Genomic DNA, 21648 nt, shown 5'->3' with positions numbered 1-21648 from the left:
TGGCTCAGACAGCTCTCAGCCCTGCGGCCTGTTTGAGGGTGTGTGTGTGTGTGCGTGTGTGTGTGTTTTAGTAAGGGTGTGATGCTATTTTGCTTGACTTCATCTTCAAGGCTGTTGCCTAGAAAGTAGGTTATTCATTTGTCCTCACACATTAGTCAATCATTTCTATTGTCAGAGCTGATTGTGTGTTTGTTTGAATGCCTTGAGATATAAGGATTGAAGGGTTGTTGGTTGAGGTGTTATGCACATTGAAAGTTTGTCTATAACAATTTCGTCCACATTTTCATGTGAATTTTGTGAAAGATTAAAAGAGATTTTTCTAAAACATGAACAATCTACAATCAAGTCATTTACTAAATAAATTGGCGGGATGCATGATGTGTGTATATAAGTGTATTGTCTGGGTTTTTAAAGTGCACTTTTTCTTTTTGGAATTTTCAGTGTGAATGCACTACTCGTACTGTTTATACTACAAAACGTCATAGAATAGTGCATAAGTATGCGATTTGGGATGCACCTAATGTAAAAGTGTTTACTGTTACATGTAATCTTTAATACAGCTAAACTATGAATATTCTTTTTTTTTCATAGTGTACATTAAAATTTCTAAGTTCTTGTGTAAAAAAAGAATAGTATTTAGTGTTTATTTTTTTTAGACGAATAGTTAATTTTTAATATCAGCAATTTATCAGTTATCAGCCATAATGTGAAAATAAATATTGATTTATAGTCAGAATTTTAATATCATTTTATCCCTAAAAAATACCTGGATGTGCATCAAAAATTTGACTTGATAATTCTCCCTTGTTCTCTTAAACGAATAATCTATTTGACCATGCCATGCATGACACACACATGACCTGTATAGAAACACACATCCAGTCACTGATCTTGGTGCATGTATACGCACCGCTTTTACAGAGCACAGACATCAACGTTCTGTCTGCGCAAGAGAAAGTGAACCTGACACAAGTGCCCAGATGGCTTCTTGTTTGTGTCTCAGAGGTGTGAATAGACTTCTCAACCTCTGTTAGGTAACACAAGGATGAATAAATACATTTTTATCTTTGCTCTTTTTCAGCACTATTATAAAAAATGAGATTTTTAAAAAAAAAAAAGGGACACAATTAGTCTAATAAATTTTTGTAATAGGATGTTGAATTGGATAGCATGCTATTCTTAATTTAGTCATTTTTGTTTTAAACAATATTCTCTCAACAAATTTAAATGAAAATAAATAAAAACAAAATAAATTTAAAAACTAAAACTAAATAACCATACCCCAAATTACTATACTGTAAATGGTAACTGAAAGCATTGTCAAATTAGCCAAGTGTATTTTATCAGCAAAACAAATGGCAGAGCATGTGTAGAACTTCACAAATGAAGGCCATTCCAATTCTGATGAGCAACTTTTCAGACTAGAGATGGTGTAAGTCTAAACACTTCCTCATCGAAAACCCCTACTGTGGGTGATTATACTTACACTGGTTTTTATAGGATAGCGCACCAAGATCTTGTTCACTCAAGACTAGCAGCAGAGAGCGGTCAGGCTCAAATGTGCACACATACACACTTTTCTCGCGCATGTACACCTGGTGCTTTGTCCTGGGCCCCGTGCTGCTAAAGGCAGAGCTAAACACTGCCCCTCCTGTCGACTTCAAACGAGGAAAGAGAGGGGAGGAGGAGTAGCCGGCTCTTTTGATCTTGCTCTCCTCTGTTTTGTCCTCTCTCAATTTGTCCCCTTCTTTTCCAAATCCGTTCCTGCAATCTCTGCCGCAAACCCTGAAGGATTATATATTCAAATATCTCTGCCGCAAATTCTCATGGTTTTTATATGCAATGGCTGCAAAACATCTAGAGTACAGTGAATCACGTATTTTTGTAGGCCAACCTGAAAATCACCCTGATCCCCTTGACCAAAAACAGATATGATTGTTTCATTGGAGAGCGTTGACCAAAAATACACTTTCAGATTACTGGTTCATTCTATGTCTTTATACAGTAGTTTATATGATTATGCTCATGGGTGTTGACAATCAAGTATCTTTTTGAATATTATGAGTGATTCTTTTAATCATTGCCTCAACAGATTCATTAAAAAGTCATTCACAACCAAAACAACATAAAAACACAGATTAAAAAAAAAAAAGACAGCAGCTAAATTATATTTTGACAATTGTTCGTCAGTCATAATAGGCTAAAACATATTTATGTTGCACTGTGAGGAGATCACTTTATTTGTTTGGCATGACGTTTAATGTCCCTGACAACCTCTGTAGTCCCATTTAGCCACTTGTTAGCAACCGCCTTTGTCAGTTAAATCTTAGAGGGGGTATTACTGATATATGTTGTGTCCTAGAATAAAATATGAATATGTCTTGAGCTTATGTTAACCACAGAGTATATTTCAGGCATTTAACCAATAACCCATTGAAAAAACCTTTCAACTGCATGCCGATGTAACGGGAAATGCTAAAATGCTAACTTGTTTCCGGGTTTTGGTCTACAAAAATGCGTCATCCCTGCAGCACTGTGTTTGGATAAGTCACACCACATACATACTTTATATTGCACTGATTGCTTGTGTGTGTATGTATGTGTGTGTATATATATGTATGTATATGTATGTATATCGATTCGACACCCTAATGAACATTTTCCATTGATGTTTGACAGTCAGAAACAGTCAAAATACTTTCTTCATTTTGAACAGAGTATCTGTTGATTTATCCTTAAAAGTCTAACAGACTTCCCTACACATTTTGCTATACTTTTTTCTGTGTAAATGCCATTGGGTTGATATTTTGTTCTGTAATCCAGTGACATTCATACTTTGTATGTGTCCAAATACCTTTTGGTGCTGCTGTGTGTATCTTGTGTTGTCTTGGCCTGGGTTCAGTTTGAAGATGCACATGTTCATAAGTAACGGGGTGAAAATAAAAAAAATGAATCTGTATGTCTGGCTTCGGACTGTGATAAAAAGCATGTCTGGATCTGTTCAGGCTCAACTCAGATGTGTTTTCTTTTTCTGATGATCAGTAGTATGTAACCCAGCAGAGACGCTAATGGAGCTAATTGTGTGTCCCTTCTGCCTTTTAAACGTGCACTGTCAGCCTCCTTGTTGAATGTGTTTTCTGTCTCTCTCAGGTGAGATGGTAAGAGGGGGGAGGGAGTGAGGCCATGGGCTGCACCTCGGCTAAGCAGGTGTCGGCTGTGCCCAACGACGAAGAGGGCCGGGGCAAAGCCTACAGCAACGGAGACCTCTTCACTGGTCAGTTACAAACACACACATAACTTCATCAGGAAAGTACTCATTCATGTGGAACAAATAACCATTTTTCAGAAGCATCAGAACACTCACTATAGGCTACAAATAATAACGATAATTGCTTTGTCCAAGGATAGCATATCTAATTCTTAAAAATCTGGACTGGTAATCAAACTTTTGTAGGTTTAAATCCTATAATATAATGATTTTCTGAATGATCATGTGACAATAAAGACTGAAGTAATGATGCTGAAAATTCAGCTTTGAAGTCACAGGAATAAATTACATTTTAAAATATATTCAAATAGAAAGCAGTAATTTTTACATAATAAAAATATTTCACTATTGCTGTTTTTGCTGTATTTTGGATCAAATAAATGCAGGCTGGATGAGCAGAAGAGACTACTTTAAAAAACATAAAAAATCTCACTGATCAAAACCTTTTGACTGGTAGTGTATTAAAACACTATTTCTAAAGTGCCTAAATGTCAATATTAGTACAGTATAGGGCCTTTCACACCACTTTATTTCCTGAACTAAATGTACAATACTAAAGTACTGGGATGATTTTGCAGTAGTCCCTCACTGCAGAACACTAGATCCAGGGGGCGTGGTTGGATCCACATCTAGGGGGTGGAGATGGGTAGGGTAAGCGGTGGAGATCGGTAGGTTTAGGGTCGGAGATGGGTGGGTTTAGAAATCAGGGGGTGGAGACGGGTAGGTTTAGGTATATGTAAGGTGGGAGGAGTTGGATCTGAATCCAACCACGCCCCCTGGATCTTGTGTTCTGCAGTGAGGACCATCTCTGATTTTGCGTGAACTATTTCCCAGTGCCATTTAAAGGGTTGCATTCGCACCGACAGTGTGTACTAGGTCGTGATGTAAGCCGGTCGACAGCGACGTCATTTGTGTGTGACGTTCAACAACGAAAAAAAAGAAGAACAACGTTAACAACAGGAGAACGGAGGGCAATGTGATCGGAGCTGTGTTTTTGTTGTGTCTCTCGGGTTTCACAATAATGGACATGGAATGTCGACGTATATGTAAAGTGATTGAAAGAACGGAAAGGAGGACTAAGAATCTCAAACTCTGGCAGTGCTACATTTGCTACAAGTGCCTGCACTTCATCGTCCGTCCATCTATCGCTGTTCTTCATACTTGCGAAATAATTTGACACAATGTTTACAGTATGTTACACAGCGTTTTAAATCATGGCGGGTGAGGGCGTTTTTGAATGCGTCTGGCCAATCAATGTCTACTTGCGTCACGGGTAGTACCAGTTGTACTGGTTAGACCATGCTCCGGAGTAGGAGCTAATTTTTTTTATTTACCAATTATTTTGATGCATTGGTGCTAAATTAAATACAAATTCTAAACACAAAAAAAAATACACTTATGTATAAAAAACACACGCACAACTGTGGCTATACAATTGAAGATTTTTTTTATTGAGCTTTTTTTAACCCGTGTGAACTGTGTATTTCTGAATGTCAAACACTGGAAGATCATCTCATCACAAATGAAGTGCTTGCAGGACTTGTAGTGGTTTCGTTGTCCATGATAACAAAATCAGCAGGAGAGGTGTTTGTGTCAATGATGTCTGGCTCACCCAATTCCTCCTGGAATAATCACATAGGGAAAAACTTTAACTTCAGAGAACCTTTATAGGTACTGCCAATAGAGTGGGGGAACTATAACATCAGTACCCGGAAGAGTAATTCGCTGTGGGTTCTTTCTAGATTTTCCTATGGGGTTTTATAATGGGGTTTTTCAATTAAAATAAAGCCTGTGGTAAACAGAACTTGACGATACTTTTACGTTTTGTTGTACAACGTAAATTACACACATCCATACCCAAAATACAAATTTTGAAACAGTTATGTTCATTTTTAAAAACGTATGTTTTTAATAAGTAGTTAGATGAGAAGGTTTAGGCTGTGAGTGTGTGCAGTTTATACTTTAGAAAAAAAAAACGTAGAAGTATCGTCAAGTTATGTTTACCACAGGCTTTATTTTATTCATAAATTGAAAAACCCCATTAAAAAAACCCATAGGAAATCTCAAAGGAACCCAAAGTGAATTACACTTCCTGGTTCTGACGTCATAGTTGCCCCACTCTATTTCAGATCTATTAATGCACTTAATACTTACATTTCATGTCCTGAAGAACAGTTCTCCTCACACACGTACACTGGTAGAGCATGAAGGGCTCCTTTCATGTTGGCATCATGTAAATATGAAAAATAAAGATGTTAAACAATCAGGCCAACTTTATTTTATATACAGTGAAGACAGTGATGGAGGAAGTTAGTGTTTGTGAATTTGCACTCACCTGAAGATCAAACATTTAGAATGTCACGGAACATCTGTGAAATCTTGCTGGTGTGTGCCACTTTCTCTCACATGGTGAAACTCAGCACAAACCTAGAAAACCACAAACACGCACAAGTGAGTGTATAACCAACAATGGATATAGAAAAGAGAAAGCCAAGCCAAGCCTGTTATGTGAGGACACATCACACAACTTGCTCTTCAACTCAACTCAACTTACCTTAAGTATTGAGGCTCACTCTTTTGTATTCAGCATCCAGCTCAGCCTGCAATTAAAGAAAGTTTGTAAAGGTTTACTACAAGTTTGTAGACCGCTTTTGTAAATTTAATATATTCCAAAATTCATGTGTGTATTAGCTTTAACTCAATTTAGGATTGATACTATTAGCTGCTAGTTGTTTAAAAACAGACCAAATAAAAATCACATTTACCAGGGCACCCCCCCCCCAATAAAGCATTGTTTGGCCAAGGTGATCGTAGAAACATTTGCCACCAAATGGTCTCAACAATCGACTTAACTTTAGCTCACAATGCTTTTGACAAACGCAGTGATGTTCAAAACGTACGTTAGGACTGCGTTTACTGAAAAATACCGGCTAACGTTAACATTAGTGCCCTTCTTTGACGTTAAGATTATACTATTTCAAAGACGTGTCACTTGTGTAGTTTTGAATGGGGAAAAATGCAACGCTCAATATGGCTGCTCAATCGCAGGAAGCCCTGCCTTCTGAATGAAGGAGCCAATCGCTAATTGGTAAAGTCAGCGCGTCATTTATGACACAGTCGTTATCAGATTTCTTTGGTGATTTCAAATATAAAATTTAATCATAAGCTTAGTGAACAGTTTTGTAGAATTTGATGTTTCCCCATTCAAAGAGATAGGAGTTGCACTTGGATGCCCGAGAGGCATTTCAAAGATGGCCACCAAGTGACATGACTTTTACATTTACATTTTCATTTATGCATTTAGCAGACGCTTTTATCCAAAGCGACTTCCAGTGCATTCAGGCTAACATTTTTTACCTAACATGTGTTCCCTGGGAATCGAACCCACAACCTTTTGCGCTGATAACGCAATGCTCTACCACTGAGCCACAGAAACACTTGTCTTAAAGGGACTTTGACTATAAGCAGTGGTGCTAAAATAGCATTCAAAATGTGCATTCAAAGGCACTAGGGAAACGCCGCACTTTACAGCGCTGTGTAAAAAACACTGTTTCCCAAAAAAATTAAAACATTCCTTTATCATGATTTTATTACAACACTCACAAAGCAAATAATAAATTTTCAGTTATTTTGATTTGCTTACAAGTTATTCCATTAAGTTTGCTCCGGTCGCTTGCAAATCTCCCCCATGTTGAATGGATTCTTCTCTGAACGTCATTTAGAGCAACGACGAGATGTCACTTTACGTCACTCAGTAAACTTAAAAATAATAATTTAAGTAGAAGCGTTTACTCAAAACTGTTGAGCCACACAAAAATAACCTGGAGGACAAAATGAAGCTTTGTTCCACTGACCGCCAATTTATTTATTTATTTTTTTTTTTTTTTTACGCAGTCTGCATTAAATAGTAATGTAGAAAAAAGCAGATATTAAAAGGCGAAATTCAGTAAACACCATATTGATGTATATTTTGTACAGGCAAGCAGATGAACCCAGAATATAAATGCAATGTGCAAAGTTTCACGTTTAATGGTTTCTCATAGAAAACTGTTATAAGGAAAACACTGATCCATCAAGCGGATACTAGTGTTCATATTCCAGCCTCATCTGCTTGCCGATGTAAACTTTGCATCATTAATATAGAGATTACTAAACTTGATATTTTAATATTACTGTTTTAAATATACTAAGGCACTTTTAAGCGTTTTTACGTTGTCGCACTGTTTAATGATTGAAATATTGCTGCGGGTGCTTAATATGGATAGCCATTGGCCAAAACTTCCATTTGGTTCACATACGTTTGTTTTATTCTTTGTACAGTTGATCTAAATACCTCCAGCTGGGAAATATACGAAAAATCTACATGACTGAAATCCATTTATAGCCATCTTTTCAACTCCAGGTCTTTGAGCCGGTCACGTGACTAAAAGCTATGAATTGCAGACCAAGCGAGAATGGAAGGCATTATTACTCTAATATTATGCGCTTTGTACTGTAATGTTTTCTCACCGGTGAATGAGACATGAAGTAATCGGACAGCATTGCGTTGTCGTCTCTTCTTATGACGCTGGTTTGCCTCTGGTCTACCTGTGCGTGTTCATGTGTTTTTGGCATAGATTTGGAGAGTAAATAAGAGAGTCTGCTCAATGATTAATTGGAAATTTTCCATACAACTGGCTTTTATGTGTCCAAAATGAAAGGTTTTTATTGGACGTCACTGTCCACAGTCTCATAAATATCCGGAGATATAATTCATTTCCATGGGAGGCTGTCACATTGAGAATGTAATTTCTCCACTGGACTATTGTTGATGGATAAGAGCCTGATTTCAGTCTGGTTTTTGGCTTTGTCCCAGTTAATATACTTGGACTATGCTTTACATTTCTGTACCTTGCTAATAAGGGGAAAGTGGGACACCTTATCATAGAATTGTCTTGAATACAAAGACCAACCTCTGTTCCCTTCCATATGCCAACAATCATTAACAAAATCTCTAAAATTAAAACAACTTTCAAGTTCATATATAGTTTAAACATGACTCTTCCCTTTCATAGGGTAATTGTGGGTAATATTAGCTCGAAAATGTGCTCAAACTGGGCTTTTTTGGTATAGGTTAGTGTACTATGATTTTGGATGTGTATTTGAAAGAGTTAGTGAAGGATTTTCCAAACTGCTAACCTGTGAGTCGAATAGTCTTTTTGAACGATTCATTACACAAACCAGCTCAAGTCCCAAGAGTCATTGGCTTGTGAATTGGACTACACTTACTCAGACTGTGTTTTTGATTCAGGAAAACAAACTCTTAAGAGTCATTTGGCAGTAGTTGTTTTATTGCTGGCCAACCCTATGCTTGAAGCTAAATGCAAAATGTAATGCTTTGAATAGTAACTTGGAACAGGTTCCAGCAGTGATAGCTCCATCCATGTTATTCAAGCAGACATGATATGTGGGAAGTAATTCAAACGTAAGGGACAGACAGACATCTTTGAACATCACTGGCATTGACATAGGACTCATTCAGGACTCATTCAAGATTAAATGTTAAGCAGAACAAACAGCCAGTTAAGTAATTTATGTCCAGCCAGTGAATAATGTTTTACAGTGTATTGGGAAGCTGATTACATTCTGGGAATTCTTGGTTGCATCCTTCTGAGCAGTCATACTGATGTGTGTGTCTGTGTAAAGACTGTCAGCTATCTGTGCCAACAGGCGTGTGTTTTGAGGATAACTTTATCAGCTGGAGTGAGTGATGACTCATTCCTGTGAGTGTGTTCTCTGATTTTTGTGTGTGTGAAAGGGTGTAAATATGTTTTAAAGGGTTTAGATAACAGCAGCGCTTAGTGTGCGACCTGTGAGAGAGTGACAGAGATTATAGGAGATTAAGAATTAGGGGTAAAACAGCAGAAAATCCACACAGGAATCTCTTGATGAGCAGTCACAGGCGGCTGCCGCCTACCCGCTCTCCCTCTCTCTCCCTCTTCCTGCCATGTTCTTTTCTCTGTCTCTAAGGATTCAGAGTGTGTGAGATGGTGGGGAACGGTCTGAGAACGAGGGAGAGAGTGAGTGACGTGGGATCAAAAACTCCCATTTTCCCTCCCCTGACATGTATCCCTCCCTCTGCATATCTGTCGTTCTTCTCAAGGCCACACTTTCCATGTTTCCTTCCTTTCTTTGCGATGGGCTGTCTCCTTTTTATTATTCTGCCTACTCTCTGCCCGCCTTCTCGTTACTGAAGCTATTTTACTTAATTCTCCCTTTTTTTTTATTTAACACTTTTATTCAGCAAGGATGCATTAATTTGATCAAGTGTGACTGTCTATCCATCAAAGTATCCTGAAAAAAGTATCATGGTGTCTACAAAAATACAGTATGAATCAAAACAACTGTTTTCAACATTGATAATAAAAAGAAATGTTCCTGGAGCATCAAAAGCAGCATGTCAGAATGATTTCTGAAGGATCATGTGACACTGAAGACTGGAATAATGGCTGCTAAAATTCAGCTTTGACATTTTAGGAATGAATTACATTTTAAAATATTAAAATACAAAACAGTTATTTTAAATTGTAATAATATTTTGCAGTATTACAAGTACAGTATTGCAGTGTGGTTTTTTTTTTCTTTATTTCTGAGGAAATAAATGTAGCTCTATTGAGCACATAAAGCAACATTTCTCATTTTTTGTGAGGTATTTCATCTATTATTTATTTATTTCAGCTATATTTCAATTGCCAATTTTCAAAAACAATTTTTTATAATTTGTTAACAATAACACTAGCTAGTATACCGTTTTAATCATACAGTACATATTTGCTGCTTTTGATGAAGAACTTATTGACCAATATAATGTACATTTGAATGCATATGTGTAGTATCAATACAATTTGAACATGCTACATCCACAGTGTTAACAACGTCATGTGACATCTATGACATCAGCCTTATTGTTTTTCTCCACTATTTAAGAACACTAACTCCTGTCCCGTGGCCTCGTGGGATAGTGCTGTTATTTAGCTAAACATTTGACAATGTTTTGATCATAGGGAAGTACAGGTAGTCAGAGGTAGGGGCTACTTCTCTGAGTTCTGCACTTCCTCTTGTTATATTTTGAGGATGTGAGTGTTCATACTGTACCTTCTGGTCCTCATCTCTTTCGTTCTGTAGGCTCATGTGGCGTTCTGATAATCTGAGTGAACTGTAAGGCACAACAACAGATTGATGAGTATTCTATTCACCAGTGCGAACAGAGCAGTGACCTGGTTACTGTGGATTATTGCGAAATCCCCCCTTCTTCTCGCTCTATTTGTCTATCTTTATGTCTCTAACTCGCTCTTTTTCTCTCTTTCTGCTGCCAGCCCAATGTCCTTCTTTCCACTGCCCTTCCCGACTGTCAGTCAAACAGCTCTATCAATAGAACAGAGGGAGACATCTTTCGCCCCTCTCTCTCCAAACTCCCAACTTTACCACTGACAACATAATTTCCAACAGACAAACTACTACACAAAACATGCAATTATACAGTCATCGATTGTCCTCATCTTTTGACCCAACCCTTAGTGATCCACCCCAAAAACGATCCCAACAACACACAAGAGCTCCGACACGCACAATGACAGGAAAGGCCGAGCTGCCCTAATACAAACAAGTGAGGCAGCAGGCGGAGAATATGCTGTCTGGTTACATGTGTGCTGCACTGAGCTGTTGAGATTGGTGTGTGAGATTGCTGCCAGTCTGTACTGGGGCGTTCACGTTGACGCCGATTTGCACCGACAAAGTGACCAGAAGACATTTGATTTTCAACAAGAGCCGGCCATATTTGACATGACCGACAGCGACCGTTTGCAGTGTGAGAGAAAAGTTTACTAGTTCTATTATTAAAACTGGGTGTTGATTCATCTTGTTACTTGGTACTCTGTTATAATTTACATTTGACTTTAGTTTGAAATAAATTATCTTCGGATGATGCTGTCATTTGTTTCAGATGTATTTAATCCAGTAACTTGTCTTTTTGAACTATTTATTAAAAAGAACCAGCTTGTAAGAGTCATTTGTTTCTTGAAACTGGCTACACTGTGCATTTTGTATCTTTGATTTATTAAAAAGAACCAGGACATATGTCATTTTTATTGATTCACACTACATTGTTAGATGCCGTTTAAATATGATGTACTGCATGTACTATTATAGTATTTATTTTTGAATATACATTTTATTAATTTTATGGCCTTTTCCCATTTTTATTAGTTGTTTTTTAATATTTCTTTGAAGCTATAATTTGGTTTTTATTTCAGTTTTAGTAGTTCTTTAACTTAAAATTAGAAATTTTGCCTTGACAACTAACCTAAATATATCAATTCAATTAATGATAATGATTTTTAATAGATCAAGTCAATGATAACAATACTCTTGCACACTGTTTGTTTTTGTGAGGTTTTTTTTTTCTCGATTACTTCCTTTTTATTGCATAATCAATACATTCTGCAAACTCATATTCATAACTCAAGTAGAGTAAAAGATCAATTTTGGGTTTTTAGGAATAGATAGTAGAATCCATGTTAACATTTATTATAAGCAATATCATTGTTTTATATAATTTATTCTGCATGATTTAATCTCTTCCGGTCATTGCATATGCATTTGGCAGATGCTTTTATCCAATGCAACTTACAGTGCATTCAAGGTTTACATTATTATGTTTGTTTTTCCAATAAATCAAGCCCATGACTTTGGGGTTGCTAGTGCCTTGTATTACCAACTTAGCTTTATTAAGTTTGCAGGGTGATTTAGTTTTAGAAAAAATGATGCAAGGAAAACTCTTGCATCAATCTGATGCATAATGCAATTCAGAAATGTTACTACAGTCAAAGCTTTCCCCTTCATTTGATTCTAGAGACAAGAAAACTGATTTATTTCCATTTAATTGTAATCAGATTATTGCTAGTTATCCAAGTTAACAATAACAGGCCACCCAGCAGTAGGAACACCCTTTATGGCCCAATAAATACAGCCACTCATCCACCTTCAGTGATAAAACCACTTTATGTTTGAACAAAGCATAAGAGGGTGTGTGTGTGTACACGTGGCTTACTGTCAGGCTGAGGTTAATACATTTCATACAGCCATTTCTCAAAGTCACCAAGTGACTGCGTTCTCAAAGCGAGTGTTTAGCTAATGTTTTTAACAGCAACGGTGTACAGTAGTGCAACAGATCATCTCGGTGACACTCTGCCTTCTGAGGTTTAAACACATGATTTCAGATGTTTAACGACTGGTCTTTAACCAGAGGCGTGGTATCGGTCATGTGTCTGAAGGTAGCGCAAAACGTGTCTCTTGTTTTTTTGATTTCGTAACTCTTCTCTGTTCCGCCATAACGTTAGCGAGTAATCTTCCATTTACTATCAAAGAGAGTGTGAGATTGACAAACTCTCCTCCTTTGCGATGGACTCGCTGTGTTAACAGACGCCCACCTACAGAATAGCTTCAGGGCAAGGCTTCTCCACAATGATTCTAAAAGTAAAGCAGCCCACTCATGTTCCTCAGACCCGCCACTCACAGCACTGAACACATCTGAATTTAGGCCAGAAGGTAAAAGTAAGAGGAAGACAGGCTTGTGGAGCTGTCTTGTCGTCCGATTTGTTTCGATTTAGCCGAACGAGCAGCCAGACAGCTAAATTACCTGGACGTCAGAAGGCATCTTGTCACGAACACAGAAAAGGATAAGATTAAACATGGAGGCCTAGTGATTAGAATGTATGGTTTGATGTTGCTCTAAAAAAGTAAATACATTTTTTTCAGCCTTATTTTAAAAAATGGTGGGGGGGTGGGTGTATATACACTACTATTCAGAAGTTTGGTTTATAATATTTTTTTTGTTATTGGAAGGTTTTATTGGGTTAATGCTCACCAGAGCTTCATTTGTTTGCTCAAAAATAAAGTCGAAGGACTAACAATAAGTGTAAAATGTAGAAAAATATCCCAAACCCTGAGCTGTGTGTAGCACCTGTCGTTCTGCATATCCATCTGAAGGATACCAACATTAAGAGAGTGATTGAAGTTTATTTTTAACATGCGTGATCACGTCTAACCTTAAGCATGTGTTTTTTTTTTGTTTTGTTTTTTGCAAAGAGATTGTTCATTAAAGATGGGGCAAAACTCCCTGATCATGTCTGAACATAATTCATCTTCTTTCTGCTCATTTAGTGAAATATGAAGACAAAAAAAAATAAATGAGTTATTTAGAATGCAAAAAACACTCTGGGATCTAATTGAGCATTTTTATTGATGCCGTTAATGAATGACTGAATTTGTGTATGTTTTTTTTTTTTTTTAAATTGGCAGTTGGTTCATAGAGTTAGAACTGCCCAGCTCTATCTTCAGGGGTTAAACACTGAAATGGAAAAATCGGAGATGATGTAAAAATATCTTTGCCTTGGTACTGTCATACTCATGAGTCATGACACAAGAAGCAGGCACAAAACTGCCTACCATCACAGCCTTTAGGAAATTGAATGGCCTAATAAAAGGCACATAAAATCACCTCTATATTCAGACTGTTGTTTAATTTTGTGAATAAAATATTTATAAATAAATATTCACTACCTCGCCATTCTTTAACACATCCCATGATGCTCATAAATCCAGCTTGCAACATTTCTCATTCTCCCTATCATTTCCTATCCTCACTCTACTTCAATATTGTGTCATACTTCAATATAATAGTATAAAATGATAAAAGTCGCACAGGGGCCAACCTTATATTTGTCAATTGAGAAAGCGAGCATCCTTCTAACCATCAGGTCCTAAAGGTCGGCATCATGCTGTTATCACTAATTAGCCAATCGAATTAGAGAACCTCTCATCTTCTCGCCAAAAATAGCCCGTCTGGAACATACTAAACTGACAAAATGTCACTCTCTCTTATGGTGAGCAACTCCAAAATCCTCCGTTTCTCTGAGATGCGCGCTTCACGGATGATTCTCGTTCTGAAAAGATGGATTAGGAATGATATGTACCTCAGATGTCCTTTTTTAGTAATGGTATCACCCTGCTTGCATACATGCGAGTGCGTGTGAGAAGAAAGATATGTATTCGTATGTATGCATGTAAATGCTCTATGAGAACCATGAGGCCTGTTTTGTATAACACAGAACAGCCAAATCAATTAAAGTTTGGTTTTAATTTGTGTGTGATGTTTCTCCTTGGTTTGGCTGAGTGTGTGTGTGTTTGTCAGCATGTTGAAGCGTGGTTTTTTTTGTGCAGAGACATGTTTACATTCCTAAAGCTGTGAAAGACTGGCGGTGTTGCTCTCTCTCTTTTTCTCTCTCCTTTTATATTCCTCTTTTTTTTTTTTTTTTTTTTTCTCCTTTATCTTGCTTTTTGTGCTTGTGCTGATGGGCCGCACTGAGTCACATTCACAGGCTGCCCACTCCAGCTGTCATGATGGTAACTGACAGGGAGTTCACAGCGAGAAAAGTAGAGAAAGACGGATAGAGGCGAAGATAAACAGAGATTGAGTGGGCTGTGATTGCTTCACGCTGATTTGTAGACAGAGTAAAAGACGGATTTATGTATATGTGTGGGTGCGTGTATGTGTTATGAGGAAGTGAATGCATGGACATGCAAACACGTACATGGCCTCTGGTAATTACCGATGGCTGGGAAAGGGCAAAATCCGAAACGTTCATGTGTTAGAGCTGTTTTTTTTAAATGTGAATTCTCTCACTCACAAAAAAAGGTGTTGAATATGACCATTCTTTTCAGTATAATGAAAGCGAAGGTGGAATAACGCTGTCAAGTTCCAAAATGACAAAAAGCACCATAAATGTATGTAAAAGTGGTTCATATGTTTTCTGAAGCCATAGAACAGAGTTGTGTGTATGGTACAAACTTAAATGTAAATAATTTAATGACGATTGAATTTATACATTGTATACTGTGTACAATGTATACACATACAGTGGCTGTTTGGGCACGTTCATGAGAGAAGTGTTGATGCCTGATTCATGAATGATTCATTCTTTTGAATCAGATCTTTTCAATGAATCTGATGTTCATTAATCAGACTGATTTGATTCTCAAGTTCAACTCACTGACTCAGTACAACAGTTAGTTGAAGGGCAAGATTATCAGACATTAATTACCTTTCTTCTCACACAAATCTATCATCTATAAATAAGACTTTCAATATAACATAATTCATATGGGCTAGTTTATGAAACTTTTAAGGTGATTTTGTGTCTTTTACATTCATTGTAACTGAATGGAAAAAATACCAGTACTCAAATGTCTTCTTTTGAGTTCCACTTAAGAAGAAAATCATATAGGTTTGGAATGACCTTATGATAGAAGTTTCATTTCTCTGTGAATCTTTTCTTTAACAGTAAAAGAATGAACCTCTTATTTGTGTTTTTCTCTTGCTATCATTGTAGATGAATATAAGATGAAGGGAGTGGAGGAGGTGAAGTACATGCGTGGAGAAGAAGACAGAGTAAACGCACGCAACCAGGAGAACCTGGTGAGATACAAAACATGCCTGTGCAGTTGTGCACACACCTGGGAAATTCTTCCTGTGCAGTGGTGTCCATCATATTTTGCTTAGTATTCACACACACACACACACTCACACACACCACTTGAGGCTTATATGCCATTGCTGGCTTATACATTAAGAGGTAAAACTAAGCGTATGCAGTGCGCACGTGTGCCGACATGTTTGGAATGTGGGAGAGGGAAATTCTAAAAAAAGTTCCACTTTTGTCACAGAGTCTCACTCTCATGCTTAGACACTCGCATTACCAGGCAAACTGTAATATTCAGGAGTTTCTACATGCATCTTTTCTTACAAACACTCATTAAAAAATTCTCAGATGTCATGAACATGATATATGCATTTTTTTTAACCTTAACTAATAATGTTAAGGTTTCTTGTATAATGACCTTCAGAATTAAGCTGTCTGTTTAGCTACATTACTTTTAACACTATGTAAATTACCCTGTTATGATTGGCTAACCTTTTCACCTGTTAAAAGAGTAATAATGTCACTGCCTAATATTGGCATTGATATGCAAATGTGGGTCATCATATGTTAATGTTATATGTTAATGTGCTCAGTTGGGGTGTAAAATGCTTCATTACTTGTTTATTTCTTATCCAAAATACAATTATTGTCCTGTTTCTACCCCTTTTTGCATTTTGGTTTCCATAAATTATCTGCATTGTGAACAAGTATGTCCATGTAGTACATTTCCAGTAGAGCAAGTAAAATCCTTTTTCCATGATATACCCCCTTTAAACTGCCTGGCTTAATGAAGTTGTACAGGCAGAGCAGGTGTTCGGATGCCCATGTTCTGATAAGGGGGGTGAGAGGAGAATAGAGACGCAGTGAAAGTGAGGGCAGCCCTCTCTCGCGCTGTCTCTCAGCAGGGCAGCATTCTCATTAGCAGTGGCCAGAGGAAGGTCACTCCCAGGGCCTCTGTATCACACTGTGTTCCAGGCAGAGAAGCTGGTTCTGGCCCACGTCCAGAAGCCAACAGGGCCTCTGCACCAGAGGGCCACCAGGGACGGTCGCCGGAGGCTGAATTTGGCTTTGTTTTGAACAGTAGTAAGTGAAAACGTGCTCACTGTGGGTGTGTTTGCAGGAGAAGAGCTCGACGCAGCACAGGACCAAACAGCACAAAGAGGTGCCTGGGCCCAGTGCCAACAAGACAAAGTGAGTGGGTTTATACATGTGTCTTTCTGTTTACAGTGTACGTGTGTTTCTGTTTGTTTTGTGTGTGCGGGTGAGGGCATTAAAGTTCTTGCTCTGTTGAAAACGTGCCAGAAGTCTGTAAATTGTGTGTGGTTTGTTTCGCTTTGTGGCCTGTCTTATCCCCTCCGGATCTCATTTGCATGTTCTATTTGAGCGTAATGTGCCATATGTTTCGTAACTTATTATGATGTTTCATGCCTTCGGATGTAATTGTCAGTTTCAAAGTGTTTTATTGGCATAATTATTTCTAGTGAAATTGCATTCCTAAAGCATCAATAACACAATTGTGGTGCAAATAAATAATAAGGCTAATTTATAATTATTTTTTGTTAAAAGTCATTTAAAGGAATAGTTCCACCATAGATGAATGTCATTTATTCACCCTCATGTAGTTTTAAACTATTGATGACAACTGAACTGGGGGGGGGGGGGGGTGGGGGGGGGGTTGTGATAATATCTGCAGTAATATCATTTTGTGTAGTGAAAATCATGACAGCCCTATTTGAAACCCATATTTTCTTTATTTCCATGAAAATGCAACAAAATTGTTTTTTGGAGCTAAACTGCCTCAGTTTGTGTTTATATGGAAAACAGCAGCATGTACTTTATGCAAAATATTGTAGTGCTCAATTAAAGAATGAAAAGATACAGGTCTTATAAGAAAATCAAGGTAAATGAAGTAAAAACTAAATCATTTTTGGGTGATACGTTCAGCTATTTATTAAACATTTAGCGTGAGATGAAAATATGTTTCAAAACATCTACAACTATTTACATGGAAACTAATTTATGACCTGTTAACCATTAATATTTTATTTGTTTATGCCTTAATGGACTTTAATTTTCACTGAGCTTTGAAAGCTAGGAACACATTAAACAGAAAGCTAATACATATGGTGTTCAAAATGTCTGGAGGTGAAGAAATTGTGTTTGAGGGAATGTTCATTAAGAATGAACAGTTCATTATTGTTTTATGTGCGTGTCGATGGAGTAATGCTCAGTTAATGTGCTTTGTGTGTGTGTGCAGGCAAGGGTTTTTAGTCCCTGCTGTAATGTGTCTATAAAAATGATTCCTGCCCAGCCACTCTTGATCCTACAGGAGGTGGTAGCTTTCTGAGTGTGAGAGAGTGTGTGTATTTGTGTTCTTTATGCTTGTTGTAATGGAAAATTCTAGTGTATTTGTTGCTTCCCTTCTCCTACCCCCACTAACTTCCTCTCTTTCTCTCTCTCTCTCAGCATACATACGTCAGAGAGTCAGCAGGAGTTCTTCAGAATGCTGGATGAGAAGATTGAGAAGGTGAGGGAGGGAGGAAAAGAACGAGGCACAGAAGTAAAGCAGGCAGCAGATGGGTTAGAGATTTTAAAGGGCCAGTGTACATTAAACCACCCTTCAGAGTACTGTACATTTATCTAGATTGTGACATTGTCTTGTCCTTCCGTCATGTGAATCGCTTGTCTGGAACTTCCTGTAGACCTCTAGAGATAAAATGATATATTTATGGCTTCGCTTTTTCCCCAAATACTTCCTTCTTTCCCTCTCCCTCTCTTATCTGTCTTTGTCTCTCTCTTGAGGTCTGATATCAATTGGAATAAAATTTATTAAATCTAAACATTTTAGATTTTGTTTAAAAATAAGACAGGGTTATGTAAAGCTTGTAGCGCTTTTCTGTTCTCATCCGTAGTTGATGTTTAATATTCATGAGGAACGGGATTTTGGTCCAATGAGTTTTATTTGTGGTTGGAGCAACCTGGCAACCAACAAAATGTAGCGTTGCTTATCACTCTTACTGCTAGTTAGGACAAAAACTCAAATTCACTTATAGCATTTTTATTTAATCTTTCTCTCTCTCCTTATTTTTTAGGGGCGGGACTACTGCTCAGAGGAGGAGGATGATGTGACATAGCAGAGAGGCGCCAGATCTTGCCAGAGATGGAAATAGAGAGAGTGTGAACTCAAAAAATCAGTGTTTCCTATGTCTGTAACACTCTGAGAGTGAGTGTGCGTGCGAGTGCGTGCGAGTGTGTGCTTGTGAGAGCGAGAGAATGCAGGACTTTTCCTCATAGGCTGTTGCACCCTTGACCCCTTCTCCTCTCTTGGGGTTGCCTTGCTTGGAGATCTAGATGGTTTTGGGTGAAGAAAGAACAGCTTGATTGATGTATTATCAACAGACTCACTCTGACGTGAAATGAGGACCCCCGTCCCCCTCTGCTCCTCTCCTCCTACGGCCAGCATTGAAACGGCCTCCTTCCTCCCCCTGGCTGTGACGAAGCCATCTGAGAGAGAGAAAGAGAGATTATGACAAGGAAAGCGAGATGAAAGGATATGCAGAGAAAAAAGATGACATGCCCCTCCCAGTCCTTGTTTTAAGCAGCAGGCCAGAGAAAACTGACATATGGAGGAACCAGAAGAGAGCTTTCAAACATCCTCTGGAGATAATGGGGAGTGAATTTAAAGATGGAGTGTTGTGGGTTTTTGGGGAGAGAAATGATTGAACAAGAGAAATATTTTATGAAGAGTGACTATATGAATGAACTGGCTGATTATTTTGATATTTTGATAAGAGCGCCGTGGCAAGGTTTCGAACATTTGAGTCTGGACACTGCCTTTTGAAGGACCTTTTTTAAATTTGTCAAGATTGATTTGTTTGTTCCATAAATGTTTTTTTTTTTTTGCTTATTGCATAGATCATACCTCTTTAAGCTTGTGCTGTAAAGGTCAGGGCTGTACGGTGACCCCGTAACACACTCGCACACTCACTCACACACAGAGAAAGACTTAATGCTAAAATGATCACCACACCCTCTTTCCACACACAGGTTCACACTTTAATTTTGTATAGCCTGCTATTATTTGTAAAGTTCTCAGAAAATAGACAGAAATAATGCCAAACACGCACATCCAAAAATATCCCTTACAGCCGCCCGCAAACTGGCAGCATTTCACTTAAAGATCCGTATTGACTGTTTATGCTGCCCTTTAATACAGGTAATGGACTGTGAAGAGACTATGGCAGAGAACTGGGGTTGTCTGTTTTGTTTTGTGTTTCGAGGGCTGTATTTGTGTTAATCTGTGTCAGAGAACCAGGTCTTACTGTGTTAATCGTTGTCAACGGGATGAGGTGTTTGTCTTAGGCCTGTATGCGTTTCTCACCCTGCCTTTCTTTTTCAAAAGTATTCAGTCGTGTTGGCTAAAATGAATTCTTGTTTCATATAATTCATAGATATGTTCTAGACCTAAACAGTATGAGGTGGGGTAGGGTCACTTTGGGGGACACAGCACTGGCCAAGAATCTGTCTTCATGATTACTGGATTGATTCCTTTTTAATTTTTATTTTTAATGTTTTCTTTTTATATTAAAATATAAGACACAGGAGCTGTGGTTTCTGTGTGCTGTCTCACCGATTAATTTGTTTGTGTGTGTGTGTATAGGTATGTACTGCTTTGCTGACATCATTAATCTGTAACAGCGTCATATTTCCTGTTGGTGGTCTGACTCATAACGTTAAAAATACTTAATGGTTTCTAGGCTCGAATTTCAAATGCAGAAATGTGCAGATCACAAATCCACCAGGGGTTAATATCAAACCGTGCAAATGTTTAACTATATCGTTAAAATAGCTGTCCAACAGCACGTCTTTTCGGAGAATCCACACAGAGAGGAGACATTAGATGTTGACAGACCAACGCGAAGCATATGTGCGTTTTAATTTCACTTACTACTTGTGGTTTGTCTCCACCTGCAGGTTGAAGAATTGAGCTAAACTATGCTAGAAATGTATAAAATGGTATATTATTAGATTAAAATCTATAATTGTATAAAATGAACGTTTATGTTTTAGATTTCGTGACTGCTCACTATTTAAGCTTTTCAGTTCTTTTCATCACTTTGGTACCTTTACTACTTCATTTGGGTTGCTAGTGCACTGGGGGACATTTCAGGGTATTTAGGATATTCTGATACATTACTGTTTCCAGTGGTTAAACTCTTAATATGCTCCTTCCACAGCTTTAATTTACTTGCTGCTTATAGAGAGTCTGTGGATTTATTAATGCTAAAATCTCTTGTGCAGCACAATTGGAAAAAATGGACATGCAGAAAGTGCCACAAACGATACATTAATATTTAAGAGGTAACATTAAAAGTAGATGTCTATAACTCTAAAACTTTTTTTTTTTACTTCCGGTTGGACTTATTATTAGCAGCATTTTTAACAATCCCAAATTGAGGTTAAAAAAAGGATTTTGTGAGCCACAGCCAGTAATCAGTGTTTAAATTTTCTATATTCGTGCATATGTAAACTTGGTTAATATGTAATGCTATGTCTCATGTATTATATATTTATGATATATTTATATTGCATATTTTAAAAATTAAATTGCATAAAATAAAAATATAATGCTCATAAATAAAATAAATAATCCTATTCTCACAAATAAGTCTCCTATGCTCACCAAGGCTGCATTTATTTGATCAAAACACAGCAAAAATACCAATATTGTAAATATATTTCACAATTTAAAAACTTTTGTCTGTTTTAATGTTTTTAAACGTCATTTATTTCTGTGAGGTCAAAGCTGAATTGTCATCAGCCATTACGCCAGCCTTCAGTGTCACATGATCCTTTAGAAAT

At 37.6% G+C, this 21648-nt stretch overlaps 1 protein-coding gene across 1 annotated transcript in view; it reads left to right on the top strand.

Annotated features, from left to right (window-relative positions):
• Positions 1-20423, top strand: part of LOC109095366 (uncharacterized protein C1orf21 homolog) — a 29462-nt gene extending 9039 nt beyond the window's left edge. The window contains exons 2-6 of the mRNA XM_019109073.2: positions 3151-3274; positions 15697-15782; positions 16907-16977; positions 18253-18313; positions 18879-20423. Of these exons, the coding sequence (XP_018964618.1) occupies positions 3184-3274; positions 15697-15782; positions 16907-16977; positions 18253-18313; positions 18879-18920 (351 nt within the window). The 5' untranslated portion in view covers positions 3151-3183 and the 3' untranslated portion in view covers positions 18921-20423. The remainder of the gene's footprint in view (positions 1-3150; positions 3275-15696; positions 15783-16906; positions 16978-18252; positions 18314-18878) is intronic.
• The last annotated feature ends 1225 nt before the right edge of the window (positions 20424-21648 follow it).

Source organism: Cyprinus carpio, chromosome B8 (assembly GCF_018340385.1).
Source record: "Cyprinus carpio isolate SPL01 chromosome B8, ASM1834038v1, whole genome shotgun sequence".
NCBI lineage: Eukaryota > Metazoa > Chordata > Actinopteri > Cypriniformes > Cyprinidae > Cyprinus > Cyprinus carpio.
The sequence above is the reverse complement of the archived record's forward strand: the minus strand, read 5'-3'. Positions and strand labels throughout refer to the sequence as shown.